This window comes from Protomyctophum bolini (assembly GCF_963924005.1).
Source record: "Protomyctophum bolini genome assembly, chromosome: 11".
NCBI classification, from domain to species: domain Eukaryota; kingdom Metazoa; phylum Chordata; class Actinopteri; order Myctophiformes; family Myctophidae; genus Protomyctophum; species Protomyctophum bolini.
Window position 1 is genome coordinate 29,366,192 of NC_137872.1, and position 14,170 is coordinate 29,380,361.

The 14,170-nt window shown below is 44.5% G+C and overlaps 2 protein-coding genes across 2 annotated transcripts in view; one reads left to right on the top strand and one right to left on the bottom strand.

Annotated features, from left to right (window-relative positions):
- The window catches only part of rnd2 (Rho family GTPase 2), a 26,373-nt gene extending 25,849 nt beyond the window's left edge, over positions 1-524 (bottom strand). The window contains exons 1-2 of the mRNA XM_080775318.1: positions 234-524; positions 1-8 (exon numbers count right to left, since the gene is read on the bottom strand). The exon at positions 1-8 is cut by the window's left edge and continues 80 nt beyond it. Of these exons, the coding sequence (XP_080631444.1) occupies positions 1-8; positions 234-335 (110 nt within the window). The 5' untranslated portion in view covers positions 336-524. The remainder of the gene's footprint in view (positions 9-233) is intronic.
- Positions 525-5,790: 5,266 nt separating this feature from the next.
- vat1 (vesicle amine transport 1) overlaps positions 5,791-14,170 on the top strand; it is a 28,138-nt gene continuing 19,758 nt past the window's right edge. The window contains exons 1-2 of the mRNA XM_080776578.1: positions 5,791-6,479; positions 12,340-12,547. Coding sequence (XP_080632704.1) covers positions 6,060-6,479; positions 12,340-12,547 — 628 coding nt within the window. The 5' untranslated portion in view covers positions 5,791-6,059. The remainder of the gene's footprint in view (positions 6,480-12,339; positions 12,548-14,170) is intronic.

Below are 14,170 nucleotides of genomic sequence, written 5' to 3' on the forward strand. Positions count from 1 at the left end.
ACATAGTTCTGAAAATGAGACGTGAGATTTTTGGATTGTTTGTGTACACTGTACAATAGACTAGCCTATTGCTCCTCAATATTTCTGGGCGTTTGTATAAATTAATACAAAATAAAAATAAAAAATACATCAGACCAGCATTATGCTATAATGAATAACATATAAACCTGTTATAGAAAAGATCGTACATTATTAAGCATAAACAAAGCTTAGGACACTTTCAGGACACCTACCTCTGGATAGCAGTCCTTCGCAAAAACGTGCAGCAATGCCGTTTTACCACATTGTGTATCTCCAACCACAACAATTTTACAGCGGCTGCCTTGACTATCCATTTTTGCCCGTCAGAATCTATTCTTGGGGCGGACGGAGACAGGTTTCATTCACCATCCGGTAAGACTCGAGATAACGCTTTATTAGGACAGAATGAATGAAAAAGCGGTCCTCTCTCTCTTGTCCCAGGCGCAACACTGGCTCCCACGGTATCAGCTAGGCTCCTGCCTTGTGAGTTGTGACACAGCCTGTTAACCCCAATCACAGCAGTAAAAGCGGACCCCTGCCTGAAAACTCCCGTACTTTTATTAGCCACGCCTTCACAATATTGACGTCCACACTCCTTTGTCAAATCCCACATGATTTCTCTGGTTCTCTCACCAGCCCTAGATGTATTATTGTCTGTAGGTAGGCATAGGCTAAATTAGATACAATCAGAGATGCATTAAACACATTTTGTGGGCCTGAATGCCTGCATGATGATAGCCGATTTGAATACGCTCATTAGGCTGGATCTTCAAAGATCTCGCAGAGCACTATTACTAGTCGGTGCTGGTACACTATGTGAGTCATAATATAGCAATTTGGTATTAAGTTAACTATCCATTAAAAGCGCTATCAATGTTCTTCTGCTTCTGAATGACAATCCAGCAGCAAACAGATCCGATCCGATCACAAATACTTCTTACTGAAAGCCAACACTGCCTCCTTCTGGTAAGAAGAAGTAATCACTCTAAAATAACTTATTCACTACATCCATCCATGTGTGCAATGATGTAACCTCGCTTCACCAGGCTTTCCCATAATAATAATTCCCATAAATATAAATCTGAACTTGCTGGTATATTTCAGGAGTAACTTTTGATTGATTGATTAGTTTGCAAAAATTACAGTGGTACCGTTATACAATGATTATAAAATGATAACACAAAATGTTGTCAATGTTTCCATTGATGAGACATATTGGTGAGACTTTTCAGTGAATGTTTAACTGTTAACTGAACATGTACAGCTTGTACAGCACATTCTTAATTTATGCAAGAGAAAATATAGATAGATAGATAGATAGATAGATAGCAACATACAGTACACCCAAAGGTCACAGGAAAGATTGGCCAGCAGAAAGTGATGACACTGCATTATAACCACATGCTGCCAACCGTGAGTGTTCCTAGCAAGTTGCTAAAAGTCCACCAATAACCCCAGGGAATACAGATAGCCACAACTCCCTGCTATTCAGCGGTAAACCATCTCCATTGATGACACTATAGGAGTTTGAGCGATCAGCCTTCTTCGCTGTCAGGCTTTTACAATGGCATAACATCCCAGGGAGGTGCCAAGCTGCCTTTAGTTTTTAATGCATTCCTTGCCCTGATGGTTGCATAACCTGAACAGGAATTGATTCTTCAGTTCAGGCTTCCATAACACTCTGACCCTTATGCAATTCCATTAGCTCTTGAGGGCTGGAATGGCTGGAATGGTGCCAATTGTATTGGGGCACATGATACATGAGTTGACTATTCAGACCAAGCATGACCATAATTGTGGCTTTAGACATTGGCTAGGCCTAGGGCATTGGCATGTTGAAATGCAAGGCAGTTACCTAAACCTATCACCAGGTGTCCCCAAAGAAGTTCTCACAGGCGTAATGTAAGTGTGGCTAAGCTGCATAGGGAGGGACTGTTTGAACAAGCTGCTGTTGTACCTTAAATTGGGCAGGATTAAGCAATGCGAGACATCAGGTTTACAGTAACAAATATATATACAGCCTAGGTATATCCAGATAGCCGAATGCTTAGTGCACATACCACAATTACCACATGATTGCAGACTCAGAATTTCCTCATCAGTGTATCCTCAGTTCAACTCATGGCTCCTCTGCTCCCTCTGTCTGTACTTCCTGTCTCTGTCTTCACTGTACAGTGTACAGTATCTGAATAAACCATGTTTCTCCTAGGTGTGCTACTGTGGTGATTTCAATGGAAATGAGTGCCTGGTTACAAATGGCTGCTACAAACCAAATAAATGGACTGTGATTGCTCCCGCAACTCGAGAACCAGCTGAAGTGGGATTGTGGTTATATTGCATATTGGGAAACTGTTATTCAGCAGAAGCTCTCACTGACAATGTTGCCTTTCACTCTCCTAGGAGTGTGGCTTCAGCTTTGTTGCATAACGGTTTCACCTGCCAAAAAGAACCGATCTACAAGCTCACATTTTCATTACATTTGGCAGACACTACAATCTAGAGTGACTAAAGCGCACAATCTGCATTATGAAAACCAACAGGCATGGGTAAGTGGTTGAGTAATTAACAAGACTAGACCGGTGCCCGGCTGTATAGCACCGATAATGGTATCAATAGAAGTTGGAGATCCATGCAGCACCCGGTCTCTATTTGAAGTCGGTGGGGCAAACGGTTCTCGAGTTACGTGGATTACAGACATACACACTTACATAATTATGTAGTTCTGTGTCAGTCAGGTGTGCCCGAATATGGAGTGTTGTGATGTCAGAACAGGCCAGCTCCATACATGGAGCATGGGCAGGGGCCCTGTCCAGAGCCCGGGCCTCTAGAGGCCTTATGTGGCGGTTCTGGACAACCGTGGGTCCGACCGACTCAACACCGGGCACTGCACCCCCTGTGGGGGTGGGAAGCGTGTGTGTCTATTTGAAGTCTGTGGGGCGAATGGTTCTCGAGTTACGTGGATTTCAGACATAACAAATAACAAAATGTGTGATAAATATGAAAAGGCTATTCCTGTGGAAGGGTTATGTGATTATCAGTTATGTGATCAGCTGGTTGACGGCATTGCGGTCCCCCCTCCCTTACATCTATTGTTCTCTCAGTCCCCCACTGCACTGTTCCATACAGATCCAGATAAATATCAAACATGTTTGAAAATGTTCGGAGGGTTCAGATTGGATATTTGAACAGATCAGGGGATCATCCTCACTGCTGCTGCTCCACTCAATTTCGTTCTGCGTAAAATTTTAATTTGCATCGCACTCAGTGTGCATGGATGTTTTGCGCGACGTTTTTTTTTTTGCGAATTTCAGATCTGCAAAATGCTTGTTTACATCAGGGTCCTCCATTTTCAATTCATCAGAGGTGCCTACAGTATTTTTCTTCTTTCCTTCTATTGAACATGCACAATTTTTATATTTTAACTGATAATAAAAATAAATTGCGAGTTGAAACTTCATCAAGAATTTAATCAAGAAAAGTGTAAGTAGTGCCCTCCCAGTGAGGTGTCCTCACCACTAGGAAATACTACTGTACTATGCATGTGTGTACGTACGAGTACAGTACACACAGTGTGTGTGTGTGTGTGTGTGTGTGTGTGTGTGTGTGTGTGTGTGTGTGTGTGTGTGTGTGTGTGTATGTGTATGTGTGTTGTGCGCAGAAATGAGAAATATCCCTGGCCTGTACAGTCAGACACGAACCTCCAGCGACCAGCCTTCTAACCTCCTTGCAGACTCAGCCAATTTGCCTTGCAGACAGCTCTCGGGGCACGGTGCTTTATCCAGGCCAAATTACACCAGCATACAATGTTGTGTATTCAGTAACCTACTTAGAAAATACAAGAGCTCTCCCAAAGGGCTTGAAATGCTTCCACTGCGTAGGGTGTCACGCTCCGAACGTGGCAGATCTACCACATCTACAAGCTCACAATGCGTCCTGCTGCGGTGATTGCAGATTGGCAATTTTCTGTGTGCGACACTGGTACACAACTAAGTATAAACCATGCCAGGTGACCACGGGAGTGCATCTGGAGGCCTACTATATGGGTGTCATGTGTTCTTTTGACATTTCAGATGATGAATGGATTATCAAAAGATCTCTCGTTACTGGAGTTGATCCTCGAGTCTAAGCCTTCTAATAGTTACAAGCCTGCATAGGTGATACATTATCCCATAGGGACACTTCAGTCTTAATTTAAAAATGATGAGGATGACACCCACAGCATTCTAATGTACAATTTACAATTATAACTCATAAGAATTTAGCAGATAGGCCTACTCTTAATCAGAGCGACTTACTTAGTGCAAGGTCAGAGTAAGTGCCATGGACATTTGTCTAACAGTAATATCATGCAGCATTGAAGTAGAGTGATATGGCAGTAAAAGTCAGGATCAAGTAAACAATACTCAACAAAAAGCAAGTGTAGAGGCAAGACTAATTAATTAAGTGTACTGGGAAAGGACACTAGGGTGTGGGATAATTTAATTGAATCAGCCTGGCAAGGGTTGAGGGTGTATACCAGTACAGTACTGTATAGGCACAAATGGTGCATTAAATACAGAGAGTAGGCCTGGGCCGTGGCTCAGCGGTCCAGGCACCTTGGCTGGTAATCCAGTCTGGCAGTGTGCCGCGGGTTTGACTCTCGATCCCGACGACCTTTACTGCATGTCACTCCCCCATCTCTCTCCCCATTTCCTGTCAGCCTACTGTCTGTCCCTCTATAAAATATATAAACTAGTAAGTAACCTATAGGCTATTGGTGAAAACACAAACCAGATGTGAAGAACAGACAATATGCCTTGGAACCCTTTGTCAGTGTCAAAGCTGATGATTAATAATGCCTGCGTCTTATACAGCATTACGTCCCAGTGGGGTATTGATCTGCATAATTGCTGGCACTTCTCAGAAGTGCTGAGTAGCACTTCCTAGCCACAAGGTGTCTCACCACTCTGTTGTGGAACATGTGGTCATCTCCCTATGTGACTGAACTCATCTCTCAGTTCCACAAATACTGAACCATCTCTGAGTCAGAGGGTTATCGTGTCATGCTGTCTCAGACAGCATGAGAGTTTGGACTGAATCTGCCTTTCTATAGGAGCAAATGCTCACTGCATGCTTTCACTTAAGCAACGAAGAATGCTTATCACCCGCTTCGAATGCTATCAACCCATAATCACCAGTATCTAGCCTTTGTCACATAAGCAGTGAATAAAACCAAGTGGTCTTATCTTCCTTATTCTATCCTTATTTCCTTTGATAGGAAAATATTTAGCAAAGCTTTCTTATATTTCCAGAAAAGGTTCATATGGTTTGATGAAAAAGTGGCAGGACAAAAATACATTATGCTCTTATTTTCTGAGCAACCTCAATGAATCTTAATTCTGATAGTTCCAGAAAAGGGTTAGAGCTGTAACAGGCTGTATAATGATTAAACAGTATATATCGTGTGTGTGTGTGTGTGTGTGTGTGTGTGTGTGTGTGTGTGTGTGTGTGTGTGTGTGTGTGTGTGTGTGTGTGTGTGTGACTGTGTGTCCTTAAATCTGGAATCTATAGCCTACAAATCCATTTAAAATGAGACCCAATGTTTCAGCATTTTAAGGCTATATCAAATCAGGTAAACATCATGTGGTGGGCTAATGTTATATACCCAATACCCACCCTAAAATCCTAAATCGTCCAATCATAGACATAGATACCAACCCTTCCATTCAAACTCTCACTCCATGTTTTCCAGCCCGCCTATGTCTCGTCCCACTCACCACCACAGTCTTTGTCAGTTGAGTTCACACAGCCACTGAAGCCGTTGTGAGGCAGTCTGCTCTCCCTCTCTCTCCTTCTCCACTGTCTGGGGTGTAGCGTCTCCTCTCCATGCAAGACTCTTGAAGACTGGTGAATAGGCTCCGAACTTTGTAACATTTTCTCTTCATTTGCTCCTCGCTCTGCAAAGGCTTGGCACTTTAGGCAGTAAAACCAAACAACGAAAACGTTGTAAAGTTTACATTTTCAAGACCCATCACTGTCTTAACAAACACTGCACAACAATGTCTGGAGAAGACGCACCTGCCCAGCAGCAGAACGACGTGGAACAGAAGCAAGACACCAAACCCAGCGAAGAGCCCAAAACTGATGCCAAGCCGGAGTCATCACCACCTGCCGCCGAGGCTGCCGCTCCGCCCGCGGCGAGCGACAAGGCCCCCGTGGAGGAGGACACGTTCACCTACCGCTCCCTGGTGCTCACCGGCTACGGCGGCTATGACAAAGTGAAGCTGCAGGTGAAGAAGGGCAAGCCCGTGCTGAAAGCCGGAGAGGTCCAGGTGCGGGTCAAGGCGTGCGGGCTGAACTTTGCCGACCTCCTGGCCCGCCAGGGTCTGTACGACCGGCTGCCGTCTCCGCCCGTCACGCCCGGGATGGAGTGTTCCGGCGTGGTCGAGGCTGTGGGCGAAGAGGTGACGGAGAGAAAAGTAAGCTTAATCTCTTTAAAGCTCTCATTGAATCACTCATCATCTTTTGTTCATTTGCCACCAAAGCCCCGTTTCATTCATCGTGTTTAGTACTTTCAAAATGTCTCATTATGCTGCTACTACAGACACCATGGGCGTGTCATTTCGGCTAGCTTGTTAATGGAGCAGCCTGCCCAATTTTGGGGATGGCATTGAACACTAGTTCTTTAAGCAATCTCGTGATTTAAACTGTATTAAGCATACCTTTTTTAAGATTCCACTGAACCGTTAAAAAAGGTATGCCTCAGGCTCAGTTAATATAGCTGTAGGGCTGCGTTTTATAATGATTCTTCGGTTAACTCGGCCATTCATTCACAGGTGCGTAATCTCAGAGCAGTTGCTGCCTGTCCTGGCCAAAGTGAGCAATAATAATTAAGCCACGTAGTATATGTTTTTTTTACTCGTCTTGTTATTGATTACAAAAGTGTTGGCAGTGACACTGACTGTGACAGTGAGTTGAGTTCAGTGAGGCGGCAGCGCCCCTTGTCTTGAACAAAATGCGTTCCCTCTGCGCACAAGATTGACAGCTCTAAGTTTATTGGATTTGGAGCTCCGCTATACCTGCCACGAGGGGCGTTGCAGATGGATGATGGATCCATTAATTTCACAAGCAGAATTCCAAGTGTACATTTCGACTTAAGTCAAGTGTTACCCAGAGTGACGCATGCAAAATTGCAAATGTGTGGACTTACTAGTGCACTACAATACCTTTTACAGTGCACTCTGTTGTGCTTAGATCTGATGTGTGAGCAACGGCACCGGAGACGGTCACGGATGCCTTTGTTATCCAGAGCGACACTGGCGCACGCACGCACCGACGCACGCACCGAACGGAAAGGGCGAGGCGCTACAGCATAAGAAATGTGATCAGATCACCACACGCGCGCCTCTTTTGTCAACAGATATTTCTTTGTTGCTCATTATGAATTTGGCAATCCTCAATCAATTGCCTAAAGTGTTTTAAGTTCAGCGCACACACCCTCGCTGAAGCAATGATGTTACTGTAATTATTTGTATGCCACAGACCAAATTAAATAGCATAAAGCATATATGCCTATATGCTATTATTTGTGTACTGTATACTATATATAGCCTAATTGGGATGGGTTTCTAATTAGAAATGAGGTAGGCTACATCATTGATAACCCTGTCCCTGAAATGACGATTGAAAAGTGTTACCTATACTTACCTCTCACTTACATACATTACATGATGAGTCATGTAGCCTATGACCACAACTTGATGATGATGGCATCACCACGGTAACCGCCTTTTACAATGCAAGAGGATGTGAAAGCATAATGTTCTGCTACACATCAGTATGAGTCATACAATGTTTTCTGGAATACAGTTATGCCAAATTTAATTTTACCAAACTGCAATGAAATAATCTGTGGGTAATTCTGCATGCTGATCCCCTAATTTGAGTGAGTCTGAGGCTAAGGCTGCCGCCTAGCTGGGGAGTGGGGAGTGGCCCATATGCCAATAGTACACCCGGATTTATATACTTTGTTGCTTGATTAGCCTACTTGAGGACTCGTACGGTTGGTTTTGTGTGTCTTTATAAAAGAAAATCTGTTATTTTGGACAACAAAGCATAAATTGGGAATACATTAATTGGGTTGAATATTGAATGGACTTGAATTGAGAACGACGTTGGTCGTCAATGGTCCAGTAGCCTATGGTCCAGACCAGTAGCCATATAAACCCTATGACCCAGTCTTATTAAATGCTTTATAACCAGTCAGTCAGTCATTTAGATTGGATTTAAAGGTCAGACACATTCACTGACACTCATGGCATGCATGCATGAACACGGACACACACACACACACACACACACACACACACACACACACACACACACACACACACACACACACACACACACACACACACACACACACACACACACACACACACACACACACACACACGGCATCTTATCCTCCCAGGACTTATACACTTCCCCATCTTCCCTCAGCCCCTGGTTTCACAGAAATAAAGAGCCAATCTTCCTAATGGATAGAGACCTCTGAGATCTCTGTGTTTTGGCAGCAATCACAGAGGGAATGTGCTGACCCTGGCTTGGTGGCAGAGAGTTTTTGGGAGGCTCACAGCTCACTGCAGCTCTCTCTCTCTATGTTTCTGTCTGTCTATTTATACAGTATATCTCATCTGACTAATGACTATACAGATATCAAACATCTGTCATTAAGGGCCCGGGCTGGCATAGTGGTCCGGGCACCTAGGCTGGTAATCCAGCCTGACAGCGTGTCGCGGGTTCGAGTCCAGATCCCGACGACCATTGCTGCGTGTCACCCCCCCCCCCCTATCTCTCTCCCCATTTCCTGTCACACTGTCTACCTACCTAAAGTGATTAGTAACTACTCCTCCTACCTTAGACAAAATAAAGCATGACAGACGTATAAATTGACCATGGATGTCCTTACACAAACCATGAACCAACCACACAATTACGTTATAGCCCATTCAGCAAATCTGAGGCTCACCTGACTTTTTCGGGGACAAAACCCAGACATGCAGATTTGTGATTCAGACCCTCCGACGCTGGAATTGATGTAGGACAGTTTGTCTGACCAACAATGACCATGTGACACTACCAAGTATTCAACCTCGGACAGTTCCGTACTCTGAAAATGCTTACTAAGAGTTAGACAGTTCATAGTTTAAAAGAAACTAGAGCAATACTGCAGTAAGTGACATCACCCTAAATGACCTAAGGAGGTGTGTGTGTGTGTGTGTGTGTGTGTGTGTGTGTGTGTGTGTGTGTGTGTGGGGGGGGGGGGGGGGGGGGGGGTGGGGTGGTATTACAGTGACTAAGTTAAAAGAGGGCAGGCACACCAAAGCACCCTTCACACTATACATCAGCACTTTTTTCCCCTGCTGACCCCAATCCCCCCCCCCCCACCCCCATACTCTCAGTATCTGACCCATATGTTCTCAATTATCTTCCTCCGGCCCACATTGTCAGTCTGGTATTTCCTCCTCCCCTCCCAACATCCCACCACCTCTTTATACTTCCATCCCTCCACACCTATCCTACTACCATCATTTGATCCCTTCATTATTTTATTATTTCTATTTCTCTCCCCCTTTCTCTTTCAATTCCACCTTTCAAATCTTCCACCCTGCTTTCTTTTTTATCTTCATTTTTTCCTCCCATCTATCCCTCCCTCTCTTTATCTTCATCTCGACCCCTGTCCCCTCATCCTTCATCCTTAAGTGCCTGACGGCTAGTGTCTATCCTATTCCTCTCATCCCAGGCCTACTATCTCTGGTTTCCTACTTGTTCTTTTCTTTTACCACAAGATTACACTTATAGCTTCACTTACAGAGCCTGATGACGATAGACCATAAACTACACAGAGAGGAGAAAATCAGACCCTGACAAACTTGAAGACAGACAGTCCTCGAAATATTCCAAAAGCTTTTATTTTGTCCCTTTTTGGCCCATACACAGGGGGTTTGCTTGATGAATCATGGAAAATTTTAAGTTTGAAAATACATAGCTGAATCAACTTGAAGGTAACACTATTTGCCATAAGGCTGAGAAGAAGAAAACGTTCCCATTGGCCACATTTTGTTGCCAGGATCCTATGGCAGATGCATGAACAGGGCGTGGCTTTGGTGCTGCGCATCCACATCACGCTAACCCAGTTAGTGTGATGAGGGACAACACCACAGTGACACCAGGACAATGTTATGCTGCCTTTTAATTACATTTGTGGGACCCACAAGGGCATTGTTGGAGTCACAATTAGCCCTTATCTTGAACCTTGTCTCCCCTGAGAATACTTAAACAGACATTTGCTGAATTTAAAATGTTCCCTCCTCAAAGATCTTTTTGCTAAGGTCATCAAAACCACACATCTACTCACTTGTGTTCAACATGCCCAAAACCTGAATCACCATCTGATTAATTCCATTTGCGTGCATGCTAACTGGACATGTCTTTGTTCTCCCCCTGGCCACACCATACCCAACAGCCTTAGTGCCACTACATAGTTCAAAAAAAAGAAGAAAAAAGAAGAAATTACAAAAGACCCTTACACATCCATTTGGTTCTGTTTCCGTTTGTACACTTCTCAGTTAAATTAACACCAAGGATTTACTGTGTACAGTTCATGCAGTAGACTGGAGTGAAGGCTAATCACGCAACCACAAAAAATAGCTGATCTACAAGCTCACAACATGTCACGGCATCGGTGGGACACATTCTGAGCTTGTAGATCTGATATAAAATCAAAATAAAATCTGCCTATTGAAATGTGAAATGGCCAAAATTGGGACGCAAAGGTTACCAAAGGACATGTAGGAAATAGGAGGAGGGGTGGGTGGGGGGGTCAGACAGCGAATATGTTGTAACAAAAGTATCACAAGGCTTGATCGTCTGGCCTTGACGTGTGAGCGCGTGCGTGTGTGGGTGGATGTGTGTGTGTGTGTGTTCATGAATCATGACAGCATCTCACATGGCTTCCGTGGGCAGTAGGCACAGAATAATAAATGCCGATGCATGTGAATGCGATATGTGCGTCATACAGCGTGTGTTTCCTGTGACGCCCCAACTATTGATTGTGCCACACTGTACCTCAAATTACACTGGTGAGGCTGGTATGTTTGAAAGCTCCGAAGAAGGAAAAGCCAACAAACGGCATAAATAATAAAGGGAAGGAAACAAGCCGGACATGGGCAGACGGGACTAAATGCTGCAACAAACACAAAAAGGAGAAGTTTTAGAGTGAAAGTAAATCAAATGAATCAACCTCATAAAGAGAGGGGGGGGGGGGGGATAAAACGGGGAAGAGTGAGAAAGATAGAAAGGGAGGTCTCTAATTGGAGTGGATAGACAGCGAGGCGCATGGCTCCCTCCGGGCCATTAGGGAGACCCGGGCGGAGTGGGTATGTTCCCAGGAGGAGAGGGCTTGTCTTGTGCTCAGCCATGGGGAAGAATCTGGCGGGGCCACTGATGAGTGGAGAGCAGCCAGGGGGAGAGGATGGGGCCCCATTGTGATGAGACAGAGGGGATACAGGACACTCACGGAGGGATGGATTGATGGATGGACAGAGATGGGAGTAGTCTACATACTGTAGAAAGTGAGACACAGAGGGAGAGAGAAGGAAAGGGATGAGGGGAGAGGGGGAGAGAGACCATTCGGAGAAGGTGAAGGGCGGGGGAAGGAGGGGACGGGAAACAAACGCAGACAGGATGAGACCGTGGAATGGAGAAAGGGAAGGAAGACCCAACGTGGTGCTGTGGAATGGAGTCAGGATGTTAAAATAAAAGAGACTGGAAGAACTGCGACATAGATTTTGGAGTGGGTTGGGCTGGAGGATGAGCAGCAGAAGGGTGAAAGAAAACAGGAAGTGAATTATAATGCTGTGGTTTTCTCTGTTTCCTGTATCCCTCAAACTGTTCTCTTCTGATTGGACGGTGCTGCAGTGGGGTGGGAGGTGACAATACTGGCTCGACCTCAAAGATTGGAGGATTCTGTCCTGATATAGCCCATTCATGTCCTCAGCATGCAATCTTGTTGTTGCTGTGATGTTTATTGACTTCATTGGTGGCTTGCCCACATGGTGACAACAGTGGTTGGGAACATCAACATACAATGCAATAATGTGGAATAGAGATTACGTAACATCTTCCTCCATGCTTTGACAAATCAACAATGACATACTGTATGAAAGCATAGAAATTGGCTCCTGTTTGTGTTGATGCATTACACCAATCCAATACTTGAACTTGAAGTGTTATGGTTATTTTCTAACCAAACTCCACGCTGTCTTTTTTTTCCAGGTGGGGGACAAAGTGATGGTGCTGAGCCGCTGTGGGCTGTGGCAGGAGGTGGCGGTGGTGCCGGCTACCCACACCTTCCTCATCCCAGAGGGAATGAGTTTTGAGGAGGCAGCTGCGATGCCTGTCAACTATGTCACCGCCTACTTGATGCTGTTTGACTTTGGCAACCTAAGGTCCAATCAGAGCATTCTCATCCACGCTGCTGCAGGTATGTAGCAGTGAACAAATAGGACAGTAATACAAACACAAACATTCATTCAGCTAATGAGATTCTAAGAAAGATCCAATGAATCGTGTGATTCCATGGTGATCCCTTAAGCTTTCAGCATACATCAACAGAATGTATTAAGTAGAAGTGTTTTCTGTTTGCCCAAAACCAAACAAGTTCTCTGCAGACAAAATTGTTATACCGTATACAAATTACTACTCCACTTTGAGCACTGAATGACCTCGTCCCCAGACTCCCCTTATTACCTTATTCGCCCTTCCCTCATTGGTGTAATCTATTCTGCGGTGATGTTCAGCTAGTTGGAACATCTTGGGGTTGCAGGAAGTGCTGAAAAGAACTTTGGCAAGTGAATGCGTTCATTCGCTTTATCCGTAATTACGTCTCTTGTTTCCACGACCTCATCAAACTTAATTTCCGTGTATGCTGCAGCCTTATTATGCGCCTAGAGTCAATGCATCATAATGTAGTTCAGATTCAGAACAAGGGTGCTTGAATATGTGTCCAAGGAAACGCCCTAGACCGTTTACACTGCCAAACGTATTGTTCTGCTGTCCCTGTTTATGCATACCTTTTCCATAATCATGGCAGTTGGAGAGTATCCTGCTGTACAGCATGATGTATGCATGTCTCTGCATGGGTGTGTGGTCTGGAGACGGCATGGAGCACCTGTCACCTTGAATGAATGAGGTCAAGATTGGGGTGGGGGGAGTGTGTGGTGCATTGAGCGAACGAGCGTGAGAATCAGTGATTTTAGTTACTCTGTATACATGAGCAGGCCAGCTGGACCGAATCGGAGAGCCATTATCCAAAAGAAATTGATCTCTCTCTCTCTCTCTCTCTCTCTCTCTCTCTCTCTCTCTCTCTCTCTCTCTCTCTCTCTCACTGCATACTGTAAGCATTGAGGAGTCCAGACCGCACTTTGGAATAGTACATGTGGGTGTTAATGGCGAGGAGAACATAGCACAGATGAACTCTACAACTATGCTGTCTCTCTCTCTGCAAGAGAAAATGTCAGTTCCTTTTCCTGAACACTGGAAGGCTTCCATTCCATCCAGGTGTGGTGTCCCTGGTGGAACTTGACCATCACAGCAGTTTCAGTAATGAGCCTTGATTTGGGACATTACCAGGACAAGTGCAGTCTTCACAAACAGGCTCGCTCACCAGTGGGCTTGTACTGCAGTTACTCATAGATTAACGGCCCACAAAGGAATCTACACAAGTGTTTGTTTCCCCATATCATTTGGTTTATGTCATTCAACAGCAGAGATGACATCCATGTGAATCTCATTATTGTGTATATGTTTCCTGTAGGCAGATTAATATGGGAGTGTGGTGTCCTAGTCTTTTCCCCCTGGTTCATTTGAGGCAGCTTCTCTTGTTTCTCAGGGCAGCCTGCCAGTCTTTGCTCACCAGCTGACATTATTGTGATTATTAAAAAGTACATCCAATGTAAAAACATATATAATAATAGCTATAATGAAAGAAGAAAAACTTAAAATAATTTACATAGAATTCTCTATGCATGCACATACTGTAAAACATTCAGTTACGGTTTATTTCCGTAATTCACCATGGCCCTCTTGAATGAGAGGCCATTGCTGT